Genomic DNA, 24,507 nt, shown 5'->3' with positions numbered 1-24,507 from the left:
CAAAGTGGGGTATAAATTCAGTTACAGTGGTACAGTGGTACCTCGGGTTACATACGCTTCAGGTTACATATGCTTCAGGTTACAGACTCCGCTAACCCAGATATAGTACCTCGGGTTAAGAACTTTGCTTCAGGATGAGAACAGAAACCGCGCAGCGGTGGCACAGCAGCAGCGGGAAGCCCCATTAGCTAAAGTGGTGCTTCAGGTTAAGAACAGTTTCAGGTTAAGAACAGACCTCCGGAACGAATTAAGTACATAACATTTACAGTGGTACCCCTGGATATTCACACTTCCGGTTGTGTACGCGGCAAACCCTGAAGTATTTTTCCGGATTTTGCCGCATACGCAGAAGCGCTCTACCGTGCTTCGTGCATGCGCAGAAGCAATCCCTCCAGTTGCAGAAACCTCGGGATCTGACCGGTGCTCCGGAACAGATCCTGTCCACCCAGCTTAGTACTACTGTCCACCCATTGGACCACCCAGCTTAATACTACTGGCAGTGGCTCTCCCTGCCACACAAACAAACAAACAAACAAACAAACAGCTAGTAGCCATTGATGGATTTGAAAGACAAATTCATGGAGATAAAGATGTCTTAGTTGGTGACCATCACAACATGCTATGCTTGGGAATCCCATAGTTTAACTATGTACTGTGTGAAGAAGCATTTCCTTTTATCTGCCTTGAATCTCCCAGTGTTCAGCTTTGTTGAATTCTAGGTTCTAAGAACCAGCAGTTCTTGCAGCATAGGAATCTGTCATTATGCCTTGTCAGAGTATTTTTAAAAATGCATTGTTTCATAATATTAGTTAATATTATAAAAAAATGAATACTGTAGACGTCAAATTGGGCAGCTGGAATGGCTTGCTAGTCAAATGTAAAATCAAAGTTATAATTAACTTTTTTTCTGAAGACTATTCCCAGGGAGTGCATATGCAAGCAGCTCTTCAGGCATGTTAAAATTAATACGATAACAGTTTTCAGTGTCTTCATCACTCCACACCCCCAGTCTAAATTATGTAAAGGAAGTTCATGCTATTGAGTTGTCACATCTTGAAATATTTATAGATGTTCTAATAAAAATAAATTCTAACTAAAACTTTGCATTCTTTGAATATAACCTTTAAACTACCCTTTGTGTACTTGATTTCCCTCCCCCCTTACAAAGTAGTTCAGTTCAATTACTTTTGGCCATTGGTAGTGGTGGGGGAAATTGAGATGTTGATTCAGCACAAAATATTGACAATGACATACTTTTTCAGTTTATTAACATGTAAGTGAAATAAACATGACAAATGAGATCTCAGTTAATTTAGGGCAGCCAAAAACCTTCTGGAAAATCCGTATTACATTTTTTGTTGCAACAAACTAACACAACTGCTCTTTCTGCAAGTTTTTATTAGGGTCCTAATCTGTCAGCCAGTTAAACAATTCAGTTTAAGCATTGGTAATCAGATAAATGTATCTGCTTATCACTGCAAAGTCTGTATATTGGATTATTAAAACATATTCCTGCCCTTGCCAAGCATCTTCTTCTCCCCCTTCTTCTTCTTCTTCTTCTTCTTCTTCTTCTTCTTCTTCTTCTTCTTCTTCTTCTATCACTTGTAGCTGAGTAAGATTGTCTTTCATGAACACGGTCTGAACAGTGGGTCTGTAAGTGACTGTGTAGTAAGATTGGTAGTACGATAGCTTTGTAAACAAGCATTTTGGTTTCCATACAAATGTCTTGGTCCTCAAACACTCTGCATTTCAATTGGGAGAAAGCTGCACTCGCAGAGCTCAGGCAATGCTGGATTTTGGCATCAGTGTCGGCCCTTGTGGAAAGACAACTGCCCAGGTGGGAGAAGTGATCAATACTTTCCACCGTTACACCATTGAGTTTGATTTGTGGTGCTGCAGATGGGTTGTTTTGTTCTTGTTGGTGCAGCACTCTGGTCTTTTGAATGTTGAACAATTGGCCAAGCTTTTTGTAAGCTTCTGCGAAGATATTTAGGATGGCTTGGAGGTCATCCTCTGAGTGTGCACACATTACGTTACATCAGCATACTGAAGCTCTATGATGGAAGTTGTGGTAACCTTACTCTTGTTTTCAGCCTACTCAGATTAAAGAGGTTTCCAACTGTTTGATACATGATTTCTACTGTGGTGGGGAGTTTCCCTTTGACAAAGTGTAGGGTCATGGCAATGAAAATAATTAATAGAGTTGGAGTGATAACACAACCCTGTTTAACACCTGATTCCACTGTGAATGGTTCACTTTGAGAGCCATTGTTATCTGCAATTGTTCCTGTCATATTATCATGGAGGAGCCAAAGGATGTTCACAAATTTATCTGGGCAGCTGATTTTCAGAAGGACAGTCCACAGGGCATACAATTTATAGTGTTGAAGGCCTTAGTCAGGTCAATAAACACCATATACAGGGGTTGGTTTTGCTCTCTGCATTTTTCTTGGAGCTGTCGAGCGGTGAAAATCATGTCCACTGTCCCTCTAGATAGGTCGAAAATCATTTTGAAATTCAGGAAGGGTAGCCTCAGATATTGTTAGGAGACGGTTTGCTAAGATCCTTGCAATAATTTTGACTGCCTCAGCTAATAAAGAGATGCCTGGATAGTTTCCACAACCATTCTGTCACCTTTTAAAAAGAGATTGATAATTTTGGTATCCCTAAAGTCTACTGGGATCTCCTTTCTCTCCCAGATTTTTTCAATGAGCTTGTGCAGTTGTTGTATAAATTCAATTCCACCCACTTTGAAGATTTCGGCAGGTATCTCATTAGGTTCACTGGCTTTGTTGTTTTTATTCGGTTAACTCTCCCAGATTTGGAGATACTGCAAGCTCATCTCTAATTTGCTTTTGTGGAATTTGTGAGAGGACCTCAGCTACTTGGGAGTTGCGGTTAAGGAGATGTTGGTAATGTTCTTTCCAGCACAGTGCAATAGCTTTATCTTTTAAAAGTGTGGTACTATCTGTTGAGAGCTGGACCATAAAGAAGGCTGATCGCTGAAGAATTGATGCTTTTGAATTATGGTGCTGGAGGAGACTCTTGAGAGTCCCATGGACTGCAAGAAGATCAAACCTATCCATTCTGAAGGAAATCAGCCCTGAGTACTCACTGGAAGGACAGATCGTGAAGCTGAGGCTCCAATACTTTGGCCACCTCATGAGAAGAGAAGACTCCCTGGAAAAGACCCTGATGCTGGGAAAGATGGAGGGCACAAGGAGAACGGGACAACAGAGGACGAGATGGTTGGACTGTGTTCTCGAAGCTACCAGCAAGAGTTTGACCAAACTGCGGGAGGCAGTGGAAGACAGGAGTGCCTGGCGTGCTCTGGTCCAGGGGGTCACGAAGAGTCAGACAAGACTAAATGACTAAACAGCACCACCAACAACTGTCTTTTGAGCGTAGGGGACATATGTCATGATTTATTGGCCCATAGATGGTCTTTGTGGTGTTAAAGAAACTCTGTGCATCATGAGGTGCTGGATCTCATGAGCTTTTTTTATCCACCAGGTGTTCTTTAGATCTCTAGTTCTTTGAACCTCAGCCTTAGCATTGGCATAGGTTTTTTTCTTAGTGCACATTTTCTACCTCTTTGCCAGATCTGAAAGGCCTTTCTTTAATTGCCAGTAATGTGTTTTATCTCACTGTCATTCTCATCAAACCACTCCTGGTGTTTCTTGATCCAATAGTTTGTTCACAGGCTGCAATAATGGATGTTTTTAGCTTGGTCCAGTGTTCCTCAGTGTTGTCAGGGAACTCTGAAAGCAGATGGTTCTTAAAAGTCATTTGGAAGCAATACCGCTTAACAGGATCTTGAAGGGCTTGAGTGTTCATTTTGCGCCTTGGTTTTTTTCCTTGAAGCCTGTGTTGAGGTATAATCTTGATAGCCATTGTGGTGCGTATTAATTGGTGACCTGTCCAGCAGTCATTGGCACTTGTCATAGCTCTGGTAAGGAGCACATCATGACGATCTTCAGCTCGGACAATTACATAGTCTAAGAGGTGCCAGGGTGCCTCCATGATGTTTTCAATTTATTTTGTTGTTGAAAGAGTGTGTTGATAATAATAAGGTTGTGTGCTGCACATATAGTCAGAAGTAAGATATCTTTAAAATAATTGCATACATATCTATCTATTTCTTTGCTGAACACTGTGCTGCAATTGACTTTTGCATATGTAGAAAATGGGCTCTCTTTGCCTGTGTGTCTGTTTCCAATGTGCCTTCAGCTAACATTTTTAATTAGATATACTTGAATCCCTGCACTTCTGACCCTTGAGTTGGAGAAACACAATTTGACGAAGGCAATTAAATCTCTCCAACCTTCCTTTATCCTCTTTCACTTAAATTATTTTATTCCTATTATGCTCCATCTGTTAATTATACACCCGTATTCAGTTTTTAATGCTTAAGTCCATAACATAATGGTCAAGAATTCTTTCCTGTCTTGTAAAGGAAAGGCCTCAGGAAAGGGTTGTTTGGAGGGAATGCATGTCTGTTGAAAGGTTTGTTAATTGCCTTCTCTTGCCATAATTGGGATGGACTAGCTTAGTACCATTCGGAGACAGTAGCACAAGGAAGAGATGCACTATTAGGAAGGTGACAGCTCTCCTACCTTGGCAGCAATGTGGAGTTGAAACTAGAGTCCCTCAAGTGAAGTCTTGCTGCACCTGCTGCTATTTCTTCCCTTTATCCTGGGCTAGCCTAGAAGAGCTACAGGGCAGCATGGGGAAATAATTCTACCAACTCCTCAGAGAGTGGAAGCGGGCCTGTTAGACTGACTAGGATGTGAGTCTCACCAGGGAGAGGAAGTAGAACTTACCCCTTTGTCCCAAAATGCAAAAAAAGAGGCAGGCGTATATAATGAGTTACATAGACTTTCACATAACAGGTAGCACTTTTTGAGAGACTTTCTGTTGATATTATTTGCTTTCAGCTTATACCTCTCAAGGTAGTATATCCAGCAAGGCTTTGAGTCCTGTATATAAAAATAATCCAGCTGGTGTGAGTTTCCTACTCCCATCTGAGGGAGACTGTTGAATGTGTCTATGGGAGACAAGATGGTGATGTGGTCTTGAAGTGCTACATGTGATCCATTTAGTGGGAGAAAGCAGAAGAATGCGGGTAGATGAGCCTTTTTAAAACTAGTTGATATATTTTTTTTCTCAACTGTTTTCTAGCAGAAATGGCAAGCATGTTATCAAATCACACCTTTAGAAACAAAATTTCTATATTGACATTTTGGGTATAAAAAGAGTGCATTGAAGATGAGAGAGAGAGGAACAAATTCTAAGAAAGATACTTTTGTTTCAAATTTCTCCTGTAAGAAGTTTGCTTTTTTACTAGCTTTTTCATTTTAAATACTGGTTTTTATTTCCTTCATTTGTTGTAGAAATTGTCTAGTACTTGGCAACAAAAAGATTTTTCTCCAGTTATCTGCTGGAATGAACACTTTCCAGTTATTGTCGGTTCTTGTCCCTTCTATTAGTTTTTAAAAATCCTACTTGGCTTCATGCACCTTTTCCTGGTCTTTGATTCGACAGAGGGCAGTGCTGTACAGTGCACAGAAATCTGCTTCAAACCCAAAGGCTGCGTTGCTCTAATTCACCAGTTAAATTATACTAATTCAGGACCTTATTGAGTTTTAGAAACATATGGAACATTTTTTGCACTGTCTTCTGCTGGCTCAAATCTTTGGTGAAAATACCTGTATATGCTTACTGAAAGTTAACTAAACATATACCATCTTCCGGTTTATTGGTACTTTTAGAAAAGATTAAAAATAACTATTAAAAAGCGCTTTGCCTGTTTGCCTGCATGTGTTTGTGGCCTGTTGATCAACATATGTGGATGGTAGGGAAAGATCAAATATATTTCAATATGCAGAAAGTTCTCTGTCTGCTTGACTAGAGATAATTCATACTACAGAAGACCAGACAAGATGCAATTTACAAGCATGTATTAGTAGGTACAGTGCATTTCAAATAGTATTGAACACATAAACCACTGACATAACAATATTTGCTTTTGTCCAGCAGAAACAAAAGCACATGTGACTGACATATTTGGTATTAAATGAGATGTGATGGACCACCTAATGCATGGATAGCCAATCTGGCACAGTCCAAAGTTAACAGGCACTCTTTCAAGTGGCTGGACTCTGTGGGGTTTCCTTATGCTGGTGCTAGCATGTCCATGGAAGTGGAGTCAAGGCCTGCTCAGCAGTATACTCTCAGTTGCCTCCCCAGAAGCAGGAGGCTCTCCACTGGCAAGAGGAGGCTCCAGGGATGGCTTCATGGCAGGAGATGTTAGACTAAAGGGTGTCAGATGTTGTAGAGACTCTGTATTCCTCAGACAACCTGCTGTCTGGATCTCCATTCCTCAGACTGCTGAACCCTTCCCAGTATCAGACACTTATTGGGGCCCAACTCCACCTCCCCCATCCTACTAGGATGTTCCTCAGGATCCTCCAGTTCCAACTTGAAGCTCCTTCCATTCCTTCTTGGGAATCTGACCATTCCCTCCATGACTCTTCCATGGGGCTCATGGAAATATTTAGAATCTTTCTAGGATGTGAAATAATGTTTTTACCCTTAGTATATCTGGTAGTCTTTAACTGTGAATGTTGTGTCCTCCAATTACTTAGGAGCCCTGATGATCTCTCCAGGCACATCATTGCCCTGCAGCAACGTGAACTTGTTCTGAAAGAACAGAATTCTGCCATCTCGAGCAGGTATGGCTGTCAACAGACTGTCTATTTTACTTGTTATGTGTAAGAAGAAATGGCATGAATTTTGGCCAAAATCCACCGAAACTTGCTGCCACTTGTGTGTGTGTGTGTGTGTGTGTGTGAGAGAGAGAGGGGGGGGGGGGAGGGAGGAGTGTCCATACCATAAAGTTTGCAATTTTCAGATGAGACTGAAAGTCATTGGGCATGCAGGATTTCTGAATGGTTTGAGTTCTTCTCGTGTTTGGGAAATAATTAATGGCCAAGTTTTACAAAACTCATTTTTGGCTTGCAGTCAAGCATCCTTTTTGTTCACAAGGTCAGTATGCGTGTGCCTGGCAGCTGTGAGGTTACTGATAAAAAAATAAATGGTGTACTTTTCTGTGGGCATGTATATTTTTTGCTCTGGTTCATGAGTTACTTTTAATTGTAGGAATACTTCATTTCGATATGTGGCATGAATGAGGAAGCTGCTTGATATTCCCACTCTTTATATTGAGAACCCTTTACATTATGAAAGTTCCTGACCACATAGTTCATCTTGGGTCTGTTACTTGAAATCAGTGCAGAATTATCAAAATGCTGCCAATAGAACTGATGGGGATGTTTCTTAGTCTGCTTGTGAGACTGAGAAGGTTTAAACACATGTTTCTACAGCAGTTTGCATTGTCTTTCCTGTGAAACTAGACAATAATCACATTGAACTATAAAGCTTTGCTGTTAGCCAGTAGGAAGAGACCCAGGCAAAGTTGTTCTAGATAAATGTGGTGCAAGTAAATGTCCGTATTGCACTTTCCAGATTTATAGTGAAAGCAATTCTATTATATTTCTATTAGCTCAGTCTGAATTCACCTACTAGCTATTTGCAGATTCCTGTCAAAGAAATATCACAAATGAAGGGGGCTTTGTGATAGGATGCTGTAATTACAAAAGTGTCATTTTTGAGATCTGAGTTTGTTTGATATGTAAGCAACTGATGCTGGAGGTTAGGATGCAAATTATGTAATGTCAACACATTTTACCAAATTTGTGTATGCTTTTACATTTTCAGTAAAAAAAGAAAAAGAAAGTGATATATCTTAAGAGAGTTTACATGTTTCTTTGTTAGGATGAGTTCAGGTAGCAGTCTTGCTCTTTACCTTGTTGCATTGGAGAAATGCATTTTTCCATTGAGAGTCTAAGAATAAGCATTGGTGTTCTGGTCCATGTGCAGCTGATTCCCAGGAAAATTTCATTTTCTGGTGGTAGGCTGCAGTGATGTCTATTCTTGTTATTCTCCCCACCCTGGGGAGTCTGCCAGGGCTGATTACCCCCACACCAGCTCTTTGTTAAAAACAATGCTGAAACGAAGTTTTTAAAAAATCACCTAGGTTTCTGGTGCTTTGCATTTATCAAACATTTTAGTTTGTTCTTTATAAGTGTTGTGCCCAAAGCAGTCAAGCAGAGGTTGTTTTTCAGCAGCGGTTAAATGCACTTCCCTGAGTCTCTGCATATTCTATGCTACCTCCTAAGGGTCTCTTATAAATTCTGGTTGATTATTGCCTTTTCCCTGTAACCTCTTGCTAATGGCAAACAAATTCAAGCTGGGCAGTAAAAGCTTAAAGTGTGTTTTATTAAGAGCAGCTAAAACTGCTTAGCCAGTTGTTAAAATTGCTAGCCAAAGTGTAAAATTCACTGATGCAGCCAAGATTAACCTTTTCTTCATGGTTGATATCAAGAGTCTTGAGAAGCATGTTTTGCTTAGTATATTAAAAGAAATAAAAATAATTGACTGTGTATATTTTTTTTAATGGGTGTGGATCATGATCCCACACGGAGAAAATGTTGTTATTTCATTTATTAATTGCCTGGGATGATGTTTTTGTTGACAGAACAGTTTTATGTAAGTATCTCTTCATGCTGGACACAGTCATGCACTAATTTTTATGCAAGGAGGGGAAACAAAAAATGATCAAGATACCCTTTTGAGTACAAAGAGACCAGTAACTGCCACTGACGCTAAAAGCTCTTTCAAGTTAAAACTTTCATGTTCTCCAAGACACTATAATTAGTTCAGATTCCAAGTGTCAAGTTCTCCTTTTAGCTGCAATATTTTATTCTGCCTTAAGTGACATTTGAATGCCTGTATTTTAACTCTTCCATTGTTTCCAAATTCCCAGGAGAACTTCCTGTGCTTCTTAAGAGCAAATCTAATCACATAGTGCCCAGTGAATAATGGAATCACAGAACTGTAGAGTTGGAAGGGACCATGAGGCTCTTCTAGTCCAATCCTCTGCAATGCAAGGATCTTTTGCCTAATGGGGGCTCGAACCCACGACCCTAAGAGCTATCCACAGAATTGATGAGATGAGATGGAGAAGAAAGAAATGCCTTATAATAGTTTCTAAAACATTTAGTATTTACCGTATTTTTCGCTCTATAAGACGCACCAGACCATGGTGCACCTAGGTTTTGGAGGAGAACAACAAGAAAAAAATATTCTGAATCCCAGAAGCCAGAACAGCAAGAGGGATCGCTGTGCAGTGATCCCTCTTGCTGTTCTGGCTTCTGGGATAGCCGCGCGAAGCCTCTTCAGGGCAGCGGGATGAACCCTAACCCTAACCCTAACCCTAACCCTAACTGTGCAGCGGTCCCTCTTGCTGTTCTGGCTTCTGGGAAAAGCCCCCAAGAGCCGTGCTCCCCTTAAAGAGCGCGCGGAGCATGTGTGCAGCTCTTGGGGGCTTTTCCCCGAGGAGGGAGAAGGGCAGCCCATCAGTCCCTTATTCCACCTTGCGGAAAAGCCCCCAAGAGCTGCACAGATGCTAGGCGCGGCTCTTTAAAGAGCATGCGGCTCTTGCTGGCTTTTGCAGGAGCTGGGGGAAGGGACAGAGGGCAGCCCGTCAGTCCCTTCCACCACCTCCCGGAAAAGCCCCCAAGAGCCGCGTGGAGCGTGTGTGCGGCTCTTGGGGGCTTTCCCCCAAGGAAAAAGTGCGTCTTATGGAGCGAAAAATACGGTACTAGTGAAATGCATTGGCAACAGTGGGTAACAGTTGTGATCATGATGGTTTCAGCTATTTATTATGTAGCCATCTTGAAGTGTAATGGCTTTGTTTAATGGCAAAATTATGGGTCCAACTGTTGAAGCTTGTAGGTTTAAGTTCTAACTCAGAGCAATGTTGAAACTTGGCTTGATAATAGGAAAGCTATGAAGACATAAGCAAGATGTGGCCTATTTGTCAATGCTGTAGATTGCCTTCTATGATGCGGGGGGGTAGATTCCTTTCAGTAGATGGGGATTAGTTTGCAAGTGTTCTGTGGGGCCTTCAGAATGGTGTTAATGACTTGTTTTGCCTACCTGTAGTTTTGTTTACCTTGATATGTATTCCTAAAGTGTTTTTACCTTTTAAAGCCCTTAAACATTTGGTTGGGAGTACTTAATACAAAAGACCCTTCTCCAGGTACCCCAACACCTGAGATTAAGCTGACAGTGACAGGGTAGAGACAGAGACCCTTCTATAGTAGTGCCCAAACTGAGTCTAAATTCCTCCCATAACCACAAAGCTTATTGGGCTTAATTCAAGTCCCTGTGGCATCTCCTATATTCATAATGTTTGGACCACCCACCAGTGGATGTAGTTTACCAAACTTATTTTCACTTCTTGTTTTAGGTGGTGATGGGTAATGAACTGTCTTTTGCTTACAACCTCCCCCCCTCCATGAAATGGAAATATGGCTGAACATGTTAGTACTGGTCTTGCTACCCCCCTGCCCACACCGTGCTTTCATTGCATTGGCTTTAGCTACCAGAATAATAGGTGAATTTGATGCTGTCATACTGTTCTTCTTTTGGCTGTATTTAAAATGAACATTTAACTTACTTAGCATGGCTGGCAGGCGGTTTGAGCTGTTTTGGCATTCTTAGGTGGGAAAGGCTTCTGCTTAAGAAGTTCCTTGCTGTTCTAAGTGCAACATACACTGGCTTGACACAGATAGTTTTGAATGAAATTATGTTCTCCTCTGTTTCTTCACATGTAATTCTCTGTCTCTCATCGCCCTGATCTTTTATTGTTGAGCAGCCACTTGCAATAAGTAGGCTAATTGTTATTAATTCTCAGGTGGTTATATAAAGACTAGCTCTCATACCGGTTGTCTGTGCAGAACACAACAAAGGAGAGGCTTATATATAAATATGCAGTGCTTAAAAAAAACAGGATGGAAATATGCTCATAAATGTGAAGCTTTGATTCTAGCTTCTCTGTAAGTTTTGTCCAGAAGCCTAGGAAGGTGCAGTTTTCTAAGCTAAATTTATAGTGAAGTTTCTTTAAAGCTGCAGATAAGTTTTAGAACTTCCAAATTAGGCCCATGGTTTTGGGTATTTAGCTGCAGCTAATAAAAGTTCATTCTCAGACATTTGAGAAGCCTGGATAGATGGACAGACTCTTTCATCTGGCATGTATTTCCAAATCCATGCTACTTTATTACAGGCCAGCTGTCTCTCATCTTCCTTCCAGGAATGTTGCAGCCTCTCCACCATTCTTACCTTGTGTGTTGCTAGCAACTTGATGCCTTCCTTAGACCTTTGGACATTGCTACCATTCATCGCCTCATATGAATTTCAGCCCACAATTTATACAAAAAACACTTTAGAGAGCCATGCAACTAACCTCCTATGCAAGGAGTTGATTTTTTAATTTTTTTAACAGTGAAAGCCCAATAGGAAATTGTGCTGCATTAGAAGTCATGTCGCGGGACGCTGGTGGCGCTGTGATCTAAACCATTGAGCCTCTTGAGCTTGCTGATCAGAAGGTCAGCGGTTTGAATCCCCGCGACGGGGTGAGCTCCCGTTGCTTGGTCCCAGCTCCTGTTGACCTAGCAGTTCGAAAGCACACCAAAAAGTACAAGTAGATAAATAGGTACCGCTCTGTTGGGAAGGTAAACAGTGTTTCCTTGCGCTGCTCTGGTTTTGGTGTTCCGTTGCGCCAGAAGCGCAGGCCACATGACCCAGAAAAACTGTGGACAAACACTGGCTCCCTCGGCCTGTAAAGCGAGATGAGTGCTGCAACCCCAGAGTCGTCTGCGACTGGACTTAACTGTCAGGGGTCCTTTACCTTTAGAAGTCATGTCAGAGATAGTCTGTTGACTGTTAGTTCCCAAACAGCATGGTGACTGGAAAAGGTTAACTGAAAAATTTACATATAAATCTAGGCTTTAGAAAAATATAGTTAAGCTGGACTCATTTTAATGCACTTGATTTCCATTTATGTCTTATATTGGGGATTGGCAGCCTTTTGCCCTACAAATGATGCTGGACTACAACTCCTGTTATCTCAAATGATTGGCTCAACTGGTTGGGGCTGATGGAACCATTTTATTTATTAAATTTCTATCCAGGTTTTCTTGCAGCAAATAGCAGAATAGCAGAATACCATTTAAAAATAAAGAAAAACATCAAAAAACTTATAGAAACATTTTAAAAGCATTCAAATACCCTAATAATTTCAAAGATGCTAGGAAATTTGACAGATCTTTCACCCATCCTATGCCTTGGTAAATAACATCTGGAGGATCACAGGTTCCCTATTCCTGTCTAATGTAAGCCGTCACAGACCCACAAAACAACTTCCAATCTTTTATATGTCTTTGGAAAGATCAGTTGGCTGTGTCAGTTGAGGAGAATCATAACTTATAGTTGCACATTTTCTGGTTCAGAATGCTGGGATGCGGGTGGCGCTGTGGGTAAAACCTCAGCGCCTAGGACTTGCCGATCGCATGGTCGGCGGTTCGAATCCCCGCGGCGGGGTGAGCTCCCGTCGTTCGGTCCCAGCTCCTGCCCACCTAGCAGTTCGAAAGCACCCTTAAGTGCAAGTAGATAAATAGGTACCGCTTTATAGCGGGAAGGTAAACGGCGTTCCGTGTGCTGCTCTGGTGCTGGTTCGCCGGAGCAGCTTCGTCACACAGGCCACGTGATCCGGAAGTGTCTGCGGACAGCGCTGGCTCCCGGCCTCTAGAGTGAGATGAGCGCACAACCTTTACCTTTACTATCATGTGTATGTAGTGTGTGTGTGTGTGTGTGTGTGTGTATGCATACATACATTTCTGTTTTTTACCAGTATTTATACTTGGATAGGAATGAAATCCTGTGTGCACTGTGGCATTGAATCAACTGTGTGTAAAATTTCTCCAGCAAAAAAAAAAATTTCTACTAACTTGCTATAAAGGATTCATTGTCAGAAGTTTCATTAGGAAAAAGTCTTGTTTTTAGCTGTGTGTGGCAAAAAACTCAAATTGTCGAAAGTTGCAGAACAGCTCTCTGCTGCTCTGAAACGTAAATGACTAATGTGCATATTTTATTTCAGCATCTGGGCCTGAAAAGTTGCATACCAAATTTTGTTTGATTTGATCAACAATGGCTGAAAATTGGGATTTATCATGGAAATGCTGACAGATATGAACATGTGTCAACTAAGCGTGTGCCTGACAAACCTTCTTATTGTATGGTGCTGGTGGTGAAATGTTAATTTTTTGCTGCTTTAATTGCATTTTTTCTTTGCTCAATCTAGTCTTTTCAAAGTCTGGCTGTTTTGGTTGCACTTCAGCTTTGTACTAATTTTTCCTCGAGTATGCAGAAAACTTGTCAGGTGCCTGTGCTGCTTTTTGAGCAGAAGAGTTTCCTGAAAGCTCTGGATTACCTTTCTTAGTATACAAGGATGAAAAAAGCAGCAGCTGCACTAGCAAGTCCATATTTTGCTGCAGTAATGTATTCCTGACAGAAGATGGTGCCTTCAGCCTTCACTCAGATTCTTCCTAGTCATCTTCCACCACTCTTTTTATTTTATTTTAAAAAACATTTTGTGCTGCACAGCCAGAATGCTGTCACTAGGATTATAAATTCTGAAGCCAATTAGATAAAAAAATGTTACAACTGAAAGCGAAGAAGCTAAAAGCTGGTGAATATCTTCATGTTAGTGTGCCAGCTTTGGAGAGCAGTTTCTAGGGAGCGCTCAGATGTGAGCTTTCTCCACTGCTTTCAAACATACTTTTGCACAACATAGATCTGAAGCATCTGCCGAATTAACTGTGTGAGGGAACTTGGAGTAAGACGTGATGATTTAAGGGTTTTATTAGATTCCATAGGACAGTAGCTTGCACAACTAATTTAATTAATTTAGAGAACTTTTATAGACCACTTAATCAGAAAAGTAAGCAGTGTAAATAATATGGCTACCGATAAAATGCAGATAAAATCAGCAAAACTGTAAAAACAGCAACAACTAGTATACATAAATAATTTTAAATAAAACACAATCTGCAAAACTTGTTTAAACAAATATATATCTAAATTATATGTCTGAGTATGTCTAAACCACTGAGCCTCCTGGGCTTGCCGATCAGAAGGTTGGCGGTTCGAATCCCCACGGCGGGGTGAGCTCCTGTTGCTCGGTTCCAGCTCCTGCCAACCTAGCAGTTCAAAAGCACACCAAAAAGTACAAGTAGATAAATAGGTACTGGTTTCGGTGTTCCGTTGCGCCAGAAGCAGCTTAGTCATGCTGGCCACATGACCCAGAAAAAACTGTCTGTGGACAAACACCGGCTCCCTTGGCCTGTAAAGCAAGATGAGCGCCGCAACCCCAGAGTCGTCTGCGACTGGACTTAACTGTCAGGGGTCCTTTACCTTTACCTTTTAGACTTACTGAACTAAAAGTTTACTGCAGATGTCTAAAACAGGTCTAAAGGCAGGCAAGGGTGCCTGCCTAATGTCAATAGGCAGAGAGTTCCAAAGCATAACTGGAGCTGCTACACTGAAAGATTGACTCCTTGCCAATGCCGAACAATATATAGCACTTTCACAGTTCCATAGATGAAAGCCATTAAATAGGTATATATGGGGCAGTCTCTCAAGTGAACTGGTCCCAAGCCACTAAAGACTTTATATATGAATACTAAAAACCTGAACTTGCCCCCAAAATCAGGTAGGTAGCTGTGTTGGTCTGATGCAGTAGAAATATATACAAAAAATTAAATTGTCCAGTAGCACCTTAGAGACCAGCTAAGTTTGTTCTTGGTATGAGCTTTCGTGTGCATGCACACTTATTCAGATACACTCAAATACACTCAGATACACTTTTGCCCCAAAAAGAAAGTGGTATCCAGTACAAATATTTGAGCAGAGTTGTAATATGCTGACAGGATTTCACTCTTGGCAGCAACTGTTCTGCAGCATTTTTCATTAACTGCAAGGTAGGTCTTACATAGAGCACATTGCAGCAATTCAGTCTTCACATTACTGATGGCTGGACTACTATAGTCAAGCTATGATGGTCCAGAAATAGTGGCTGAAGCTAGTAAAGATGCTCCTAGTTCTGAGGGCCTCCAATAACAAAGCTGGATCCAGGAGCAACCCCAGGTTGCATACTTGCTCCTTCAGAGGGAATGCAACCCCTTCCAGGGCAGGTAGTTGGCCTGTTTCTCAGACACATGAGCCACTCAGCCACAGCACTTGCTAGCTAAACCAGCCTTTGACAGTGCCCACCTGACATTTTCAAGAGGAGGAGTGGGAGAAGAGACCCCCCCAGCAAAGCTGACCTTGGTCCCATGAAGAGTGTTTTTTTAAATTTCCCTCCAAAGTGAGAGACATGAAAGCAGAATCATACTACACAGTAGTACAGTAATGTGGGTTGCTTATGACCATTTACATCTGGCTAGCTTGTGGTGCTGGAGGAGACTCTTGAGAGTCCCATGGACTGCAAGAAGATCAAACACATCCATTTTTAAGGAAATTAGCCCTCAGTGCTCACTGGAAGGATAGATTGTGAAGCTGAGGCTCCAATACTTTGGCCACCTCATGAGAAGAGAAGACTCCCTGGAAAAGACCCTGATGTTGGGAAAGATGGAGGGCACAAGGAGAAGGGACGACAGAGGACGAGATGGTGGGACAGTGTTCTCAAAGCTACCAGCATGAGTTTGACCAAACTGCAGGAGGCAGTGGAAGACAGGAGTGCCTGGCGTGCTCTGTTCCATGGGGTCATGAAGAGTCAGACACGACTAAATGACTAAACAACAACAACAGCTTGTGAGAGTTTACTGTATCATTAGAGCTTGGAGTAATATTTTAGGGAAACAGAATTCCACTCCATTAATATTATGCTGACTTGCTGGGTTCTTACACGTTTTCTGTGTCTTTATATATGTGAATGTGTGTGTGTGTGTAAATAATTTACATATTTATGCTTCTTTAAGTTTTATTGTTAAAGCAGGTGGAAATGGGTACAGTACAAAGCATTCTTATTTACTGAGATAAAAGAAGAATCAAATTCCTTTTGGTGCAGTAAACTTCAGAGTAGCTCTTTCTTGCTTAGCCAAGGATTTTGCAATATTTATAAAAAATAAAACCAAAGTTTGTTCTCTCTTTTAGCACATGCACTTGAGAAACATTATATACAGTTTGCGGTCAACCCACAATTTGAGGACATAAATTAAACTGGGGAAAATAACTAAAGATGTGAAGAGAATAAGTTCAAGTTAATGTTAATAATTTTCATTATTAGGACCTGTGCAATATTTGCTTAAGAACAAAAGAAGAAACCCCTGTATCATATCAAAGGCTATCCTGTTTTCACAGTGGGAAGGCCACAAACAGGAGCTGTGTGCAATAGGACTTCTTATTTGTGATTCCCAGTACTGTAACTGGTATTTAGCGACAAACTGCCTCTGATGGAAGGTACAGTGGTACCTCTGGTTAAGAACTTAATTTGTTCCAGAGGTCCGTTCTTAACCTGAATCTGTTCTTAACCTGAGGTACCACTTTAGCTAATGGGGCCTCCCACCACCGCTGCACAATTTCTATTCTCATCCTGGAACAAAGTTCTTAACCCGAGGTACTATTTCTAGGTTAGCGGTGTCTGTAACCTGAGGCGTCTGTAACCTGAAGTGTCTGTAACCCGAGGTACCACTGTAATATGCAGCAATGACTACTAGCTGTTGATTGATACTCCCCTTTAAAGCTGTGCTAATTGTTTCCAATCACTACATCTTTGGGTGGCAAATTTCCTGTGCACTGTGTGAAGAAGTACTTCCTTTTGTTTGTCCTGCTTGCTAAACACAGCTGGTCATGCTCATTTAAGTTATTTTCTTGAGACTTTGGGTCTGTATGTGTTTGTAGCAATGAATAAGGACTGTTCTGCTGGATCATATGTGCTGAACACTTCGGAAGCATAAAACCTCTAAATTCTTCCAGCCTAATGTAAATACCTGGTTTTCTGTATTGGACTTGTCAACAGAGCAAAATATTCTACTTGATGTTGCACTTCAGAATCAAACTCTATCCTGCTCTAGTTCTTATTTCTGTTAGGATATGGCTGCTTATGGCACCAGCCTGGTCCTTTCCTAGTTTTGGTATGCCAGTTGATTGACTATTCAGATTTTGTCCGGTGTTCAAATGCTTCTAACATTAATTTATTAAAGCTGAACCAAAGAGGCAAGCTTATGCTAACTCTAATAAAATCGAGATGGTCACTCTGTTATGAAACAATGGCATTAAATTCCAATCATGTTGGAGCAAGTGATCTTTCATTCAGTTACCCGCCCCCCCCCCCCCGTTGTGATGTGTTATTAAGCTCCTACCTTCTGTATCTCATGGTTGTAATTATACAAACTTCCTCACCCTCCTTGTTAGTAGTTTGGATAGGGACATACCTGTGAAAGATAAATATTTATTGCAAACAGGCAAAGAGTTGACAAAGGGTAACAATTCATTGCTGTTTTTGATTATTAACAATATGACAGCATTACAGAGAATTTAAAAAGACCTTTCCATGTGTGACTTTGTGTGAAACACTGCATTGGAGGAATAATTTTATATGAGAAGCCCAGATGAAATGACAGAATAGGTGTACTAAGGTTCCAGCATGGAATGAAGAAATCGGTTTTATTGATTTAGAATAATTTCCAGAACATGCATTTGATTATTGCAAAGCACTTTCAGTTCAGTTGCTTTGTGCTTTGTGGGTTTTCTGGAAATGTACCTTTTGAGAAGAGTTTTCAGGATAATTCATTCCTGGTCTTCATCATTTTGGTGCAGTGCATCCAAGGATAAACATGCTCAGCTAAAAGAAACCATTTTATGTCTTTGAAACTTGTGAAAATAGTATTTACATTATGCACCACGTACATAGTTCTAAAGGTCAGGTGCTTTTTCACATGAGGGCTATTTCTCTTTCCCATCAGAGAAGGCCCATTGTGATTCACTAGTTCTAGAAGTAACATGTTTTGCAGCTTAAAACAAAGAGGAGAAGCAGAGATTTTGACAGTGGTTATTCTGTCATAGGCAAACCTTAGTTTAGGGTTAGCCAGTGTTGTTGAACTCTAGCTCCCATCATCCAGCATGCTTAGCAGTTGGGGATGATGGGTGTTGTACAGTGGTACCTTAGGTTACAAACACCTCGGGTTACAAACACTTCGGGTTACAGACTCCGCTAACCTAGAAGTAGTACCTTGGGTTAAGAACTTTACCTCAGGATGAGAACAGAAATCATGCGCCAGCAGCGTGGTGGCAGCAGGAGGCCCTATTAGCTAAAGTGGTATCTCAGGTTGAGAATAGTTTCAGGTTAAGAATGGACCTCCGGAACAAATTAAGTTCGTAATCAGAGGTACCACTTTAGTTCTGGAGGGCACCACATGGGCTACTAGTGACACTTTTAATCTCTTGATTATCCTTTGTCCTAGCAGTTATTGGCTCACTGGGTAAAACGAAGGGGTAGCAGACATTTTTGTCTTGTCCCTCTAGGTAACTTAAATATACTTGATGAAATGCCATTCATGAAAACCTCTGCTTTGGGATCAGTATAAATCAGGCACCCCCAAACTTGGCCCTCCAGATGTTTTGGGACTATAACTCCCATCATCCCTAGCTAACAGGGCCAGTGGTCAGGGATGATGGGAATTGTAGTCCCAAAACATCTGGAGGGCCAAGTTTCGGGATGCCTGGTACAAATAGTTTGGACCCTAGTTGTGAATTTCTTTCACCATCTTTCATTTGGAAGCCAGCTAATTCACATTCCTTCCTCTCCCCACTCCCCGGCTGTTCTAGTCTTGCCCCTAGGGTGAGCAAGCCCAACTATAGTTGCCCAGAGGGAATGCCTTTGCCCTCATCACACCCTGAAGCTGTGGCAGAGCTCTTGCTCTTCTCCACAGATGGGACTAGTTGGTCAAACATTCTGGCTCCTCAACAAGCTGCTGTTCACTGCTTTTTGTATAAAACAAAGAAGACCTCTGCTCTGAGAAGTTGGGCAGTATTGTGTGCATAGTACACAAAACTTTCCCATCAAAATACAGCAGTGTAGGCCTGTATACTGTATTGTTTTTTTCCTATTGCACTTTTCAGTAGCCATACTGTGTTACAATTTTCATTATACCACTAGGTTAGGCCGAGAGAGAATGACTTAAGCAAGGCAACCCTGTGAATTTTGTGGATTTGAAATTAATATGCCTTCACTCCAGTGTTTCTGGTGCTCTATATCACAGTCTAGAAAGAAGGGATCTCTGTGCAAGTATCTTGGGAAGCAATGAGATGGTGCTTACCTTAACAGTGCTTGGCATTGGAGCAAGGTATTGCTGCCCTTCTCCACTAGTATGAGATCTGTGATTCATGTTACAAATAAGCTTACATAAAGGCACAGGTCAGCTTGAGTAGCTTAGCCTTCATACAACAGAAGAATTGAAGCTCTGTGACTCTTGTTATTCCTTCATATCCAGTATGTATGGATAGGAATTATGTACTGTACTTGAATCCATAACTCTTGTTTCCTTCAGGTAAGAGTTGCCACTTGAAACCATAATAGAATGTTAGGGTCTGATTACACAGGTCAATATTTTTCTTTGCCTAGACCATCTGTGCGTTGTCTTCCTCTTTTCATTGTGCCTAGAACCACGTGCATGGGCTGAGTTTCCCTTTAGAGATATCTGCAGTTGCCTGTGGAGGGATCACCTTGCTCCAGGGATAGACTGCAGTCCAGTGCAGCGTACATAATAATACTGTACTGCATAGCCAGCCACTTTCCTTGTCAACAGTAGGACTGCAGTGGTGAAACTAAACAGGGCCAACAGCATGTGTTGCTTCCTTACACATATGTAAACATTGTCATTGGATGCTAACCAACATTCCTGTACCTTGTAGGGCTTGGAGGATTCTTGACCAAACTACTAATCTTGTAAATGATGATGAAGATGATTATTTATATACCGCTCTATACTGGGGAGTCTCAGGGCGGTACCGTATATTTTGCTCTATAAGATGCACTTTTTCCCTCCTAAAAAGTAAGGGGAAATGTGCATGCGTCTTATGGAGCGAATGCAGGCTGCACAGCTATCGCTGAAGCCAGAAGAGCAAGAGGGATCACTGCGCACTGATCCCTCTTGCTCTTCTGGCTTCAGCGATAGCCATGCAAAGCCTCTTGAGTGCAGCAGGAGCACTCCTGCCTCTTCTCCCAAGAGGATTTGCGTTGCTTTCTTGTTTTCCTCCTCTAAAAACTAGGTGCATCTTATGGTTGGGTGCGTCTTATAGAGCGAAAAGTACTTTCCACTCTGCTAATTGTTAGTGTGATGCTAGGTGATTTCTCCCTCCACCTGGGAGAGGAGGAAGGCATGTGAGCTGAATTGGCTGGTGAGCTTGAACTGCCTCAAAAGAAAACAAATATTGAGAGCCATTGATCTCTGGCAGCCTTCAAAATGGACAGCTCCCAACAGCTTCTGCCAACACAGCCATGCTGGTGCATACAGATGGGAGTTTTAGTCTACAACATCTGATGGGCACTAGGTTGGCTAAGACTGGTTTAGAGGGATACATCCAGGGAGGAGGGACCGTTTTACATTATTTTGATTGCTGTTATATTTATTGTATGTATTCTTTACATTAATATGCTGTTCACTTCTCTGGAGGCCGTTGATCCAAAACACAGTATATAAATAAACCATAACAACTTCCACTGTAGCACCAAGAGGATAGTATTTTCCACTTAAGAACAGGATTTTCCTTCCATAAAACATAAAATGGTTTGCATAGCAGCAGCAGAAGTGATTCATGCAATTTGGCAATGTAATCATATGTCGGTTTGGTTTTCATGATCCTTTCTCTTTGCATTGCAAAACACTTGTTTATTGTGTGCAAAGAAGGGCTTGGGTGTAAGTGTGGAAGCACAGAATAATGACAGAGGAGATTTAAAAGTAGTGGGGTAGAAAACAAAAATAGAGACATTACTAAGCTATGGATATCATTGCAAACCAGCCAACACTGAGAAAAGACATGGTAGAGGGCAATTCATAAAAGAATGTATGAATATTTGAGATCACTATTCAAGAAACAGTTTTCAGAATCAACAAGTAAGAGAACAATGTTTTCTGTCTCCTGAGGCGTAGTATGTGGGTTGTGTTGAAATTGTAGTTTGACTTTAAAATTGCCTCAAATTTCCTTTTGTTTTGCAATCTGTCCAGCTTATCATATATGGACACAGGAAAGAAGCAAGAGGAAATATTTAAGACTTCTTCATTTCTGTGCTCTGCTGAGTTTATTGCCCTCCCATATTTTCTAGCAGTAAACGTTACAAACTTTATTACATTTAAACCAGTTTTAATATAGTTGATCATAAAAAGCTAAGGAACAGGAGGGTCTGTCCATTGCAGAGGTGTACACTCTGAGCTGCTGCTCCCGAGTCACTGAAATAGCTACTTTTTATATCCTGAAGTCTAAACATGTAGATAAATCACTTGACTGCAAAGATGGCAAAAGGTCTAGAAAACAATCCTATGTGGAAATGCAAAGGGAACGTAGTATGATTAGCCCTGGAGAAAAGAAGATTATGGAGAAAATGCTGACAGCTTTAAAATGTTTAAAAAGAACTCAAAGTATATGGAGAAAAACAATTGCTCTTCAACTGTGAACAGGATGGGGTGGGGGAGAAAATATTTTTAAATTGCAGGGAGGTAAAATATGGGAGAGTTAACACTAGACACTCCCCCTTCTCTAGAGTTTTTGAAAAACAGCATTACAGGGGTTATTGAAAAACAGTTTAACAGTGACACAGCATATCCTGATAGGGTTGTAAGGATTGAGGGGTCCAGAGTCAATCCAAGTTCTTCGGAATGGAAGGCTGCCATCAGCACCTATGGCTTTAAGGTTCAAGGGCAAACCTTGCTGGTTAATCAGACCCTTAGGAAATTTCAGGAAACAAGATCCAATTTCTTGCTCTCCCTCCTGAAACCTTCAGTACAATAAAAGATGTAGATGGTTGATAATTGTGATCCAAGCAGTCTGAGGCACTGGATTTGGACCCCCCAAAATTCTAAATAATCCACACTGAAGTGTAGAACAGGCATCCCCAAACTTGGCCCTCCAGATGTTTTGGGACTACAACTCCCATCATCCGTAGCTAACAGGACCAGTGGTCAGGGATGATGGGAATTGTAGTCTCAAAAACATCTGAAGGACTGAGTTTGCCTATGCCTGGTGTAGAATATAGATTTATTTCAAACTACTAAAGTAGTTACCCTGTTACCCAATGAGAATAAATGATTTTGAGGAAAAGGTCAGATAAAGCTTTAGGAACATTTGGGGGGAAATTCACACACAGAAAATAAGAAAGCTATACTTTACTGTCACTCTCTGACCCTCCAAAGAGAAATGTCTTGATGAGTCAGTTGAGGAATCAAGTCTCAAGGAAACAAGACACAAATACTGGGAGGCTACCAACAGACCCACAGGGGCTTGCAGCTACTTTTATTAATTTGATGCTTTTCTTCGTGCTTTTCTGGCCTAGTAACACCATTTTCTGTTCTCACAATCACAAAGCTCCTTGGCTTCACAAGTCTCAATCACAAAGCTCCTTGGTTGCAACTTTTCACAGCCCAAGCGGGGTGAAAAAGCAGCCCTATGACAGCCCAGCTGCACAATGTTCCTCAAAACAAAAAAAAAATCTTTTTCTTCCAGTAGCACCTTAAAGACCAACTAAGTTAGTTCTTGGTATGAGCTTTCGTGTGCATGCACACTTCTTCAGATACACAGTATCAGATACTGTGTATCTGAAGATACAGTATCAGATACTGTGTATCAGATCTTCAGATACTGTGTATCTGAAGAAGTGTGCATGCACACGAAAGCTCATACCAAGAACTAACTTAGTTGGTCTTTAAGGTGCTACTGGAAGAAAAAGATTTTTTTTGTTTTGACTATGGCAGACCAACACGGCTACCTATCTGTAAATGTTCCTCAAATTAGTGGAATGTTCAGTCTGGGCTTGGGACACTGAAGGCAGCCGCAAGCTAAGCAGGTGTTGTAAATTGTGGGCCTGCTCGCAGTTACTGGGGGAGAAAGGTGTTTTCTCATAGCCCAGGTCTACCCAGAAGTCCAAGCTTTTCACACGGACCAAAGTTTTACCCAAAGGTTCCCCAATTTAACCCATGTCCAAAATATGAAGCACAAAACCCCAAGTTCTATATAGGCATGGTGCCATATCCCAAAGTTCTGACAGGAGTGTTTTCTTCTGAGCCAATGCAGTGCTGTCCAACTCTTGATGAACTACAACTCAGTCTTGACCGGTATGTCTCGTGGTCAGGGTTAATGGGAGTTGAAGTATGGCACCTAAAACCAAGATGCTACTGTAGCAGACACTTTTTCTTCCTTGGATACAACACATGGTTGGTTTAGGCATCTAGCACATTTTTGTTTCCCTAGGATACATTTGTATTATCACTTGCTTAAAAATTGTTGTTGAAAAGTAGGTAGGCTATTGGAATGGAGGAACAGTTGAATGGTGACACTGGGTCATATTTCTGTGTGGCTTTTTAATTAGAACTAGCTTCTTGGGATTTTTGGATATAATATTTTGCATGATGAGAATATTTCAGCGTTCATTACAAAGAAGACACTGCAAGTGTATAAAGACATTGCATTCTCCAGCCATCAAGCACAATCATATAAAACATGATTTTAAGATTGAGAAGTTAGCGACAGAAGAGAAATTTGTAGGGTTCCATTTAAACTATTGTTCTTGGAATGTTCCCTGCAGAGTAGGATGCAACCACAGGTGAAAGTAGACCTTCTTCACACAATAGGAATTAAACTAATCTTGCTACCTGTAGGCAGTTTTTCCTCCCATTGTGATTGTTCTGTGGCTTGATCCAAAGAGTAAGAAATCAAAATGACAAAAACAGTACCATTGTCTGAACCACCATCTATTTCTTGAGGACCATGCAAATTTATACTGCTGGGTAATTCAAATGCTTGCATATCTATTTATCAGCAGAAGGTACTGTAATAAAAATAATAAAAGATGTTACAGTAGCTACCACCTAGCCCTTTGGTCATTGTCCTGAAAGGAAATTGTTCTGTACCCCTTTATGGCTATTTTTGAATAAATATTTTATTCCATTTTGTGGAAACTGCATAGAGACTTTTTGTGATTAAGCCATAGAAGTCGTCTAAATAAATAAAATACATACTCTGCAGACAAGGCCTTGGAACAGATAATTAAAAACAAAACATGGTTCCTATGAATGAAGATTGTGGTTTATTTAGTTACTTCAACAGCTTGTTTTTGATGATCTCTGATGGCAGCACTTATTTGACCTGCCGGAGCTTTGAGATTAGAACCCTGTTATGTTCAATTTGTCTTCTCCAACTGCTAACTCTTGCCAGGTAGTTTTATCACAGTTTATCCACAAAGCATTAAGAACAAATCTGCGATGCCCCAGAACTTGCAAACAGCTGCTTATCTAACGAACATTTTCCAGTGTTGCACCTACTTTGTCTCCT

The 24,507-nt window shown here is 41.1% G+C and overlaps 1 protein-coding gene across 1 annotated transcript in view; it reads left to right on the top strand.

The window, feature by feature from the left end:
- The window catches only part of MAD1L1 (mitotic arrest deficient 1 like 1), a 461,411-nt gene that overhangs the window by 41,422 nt on the left and 395,482 nt on the right, over positions 1 to 24,507 (top strand). The window contains exon 10 of the mRNA XM_083585714.1: positions 6,648 to 6,734. Within this exon, the coding sequence (XP_083441840.1) occupies positions 6,648 to 6,734 (87 nt within the window). The remainder of the gene's footprint in view (positions 1 to 6,647; positions 6,735 to 24,507) is intronic.

The sequence above is a fragment of the Podarcis filfolensis genome (assembly GCF_964270895.1).
Source record: "Podarcis filfolensis genome assembly, chromosome: 14".
NCBI lineage: Eukaryota > Metazoa > Chordata > Lepidosauria > Squamata > Lacertidae > Podarcis > Podarcis filfolensis.
The sequence above is the reverse complement of the archived record's forward strand: the minus strand, read 5'-3'. Positions and strand labels throughout refer to the sequence as shown.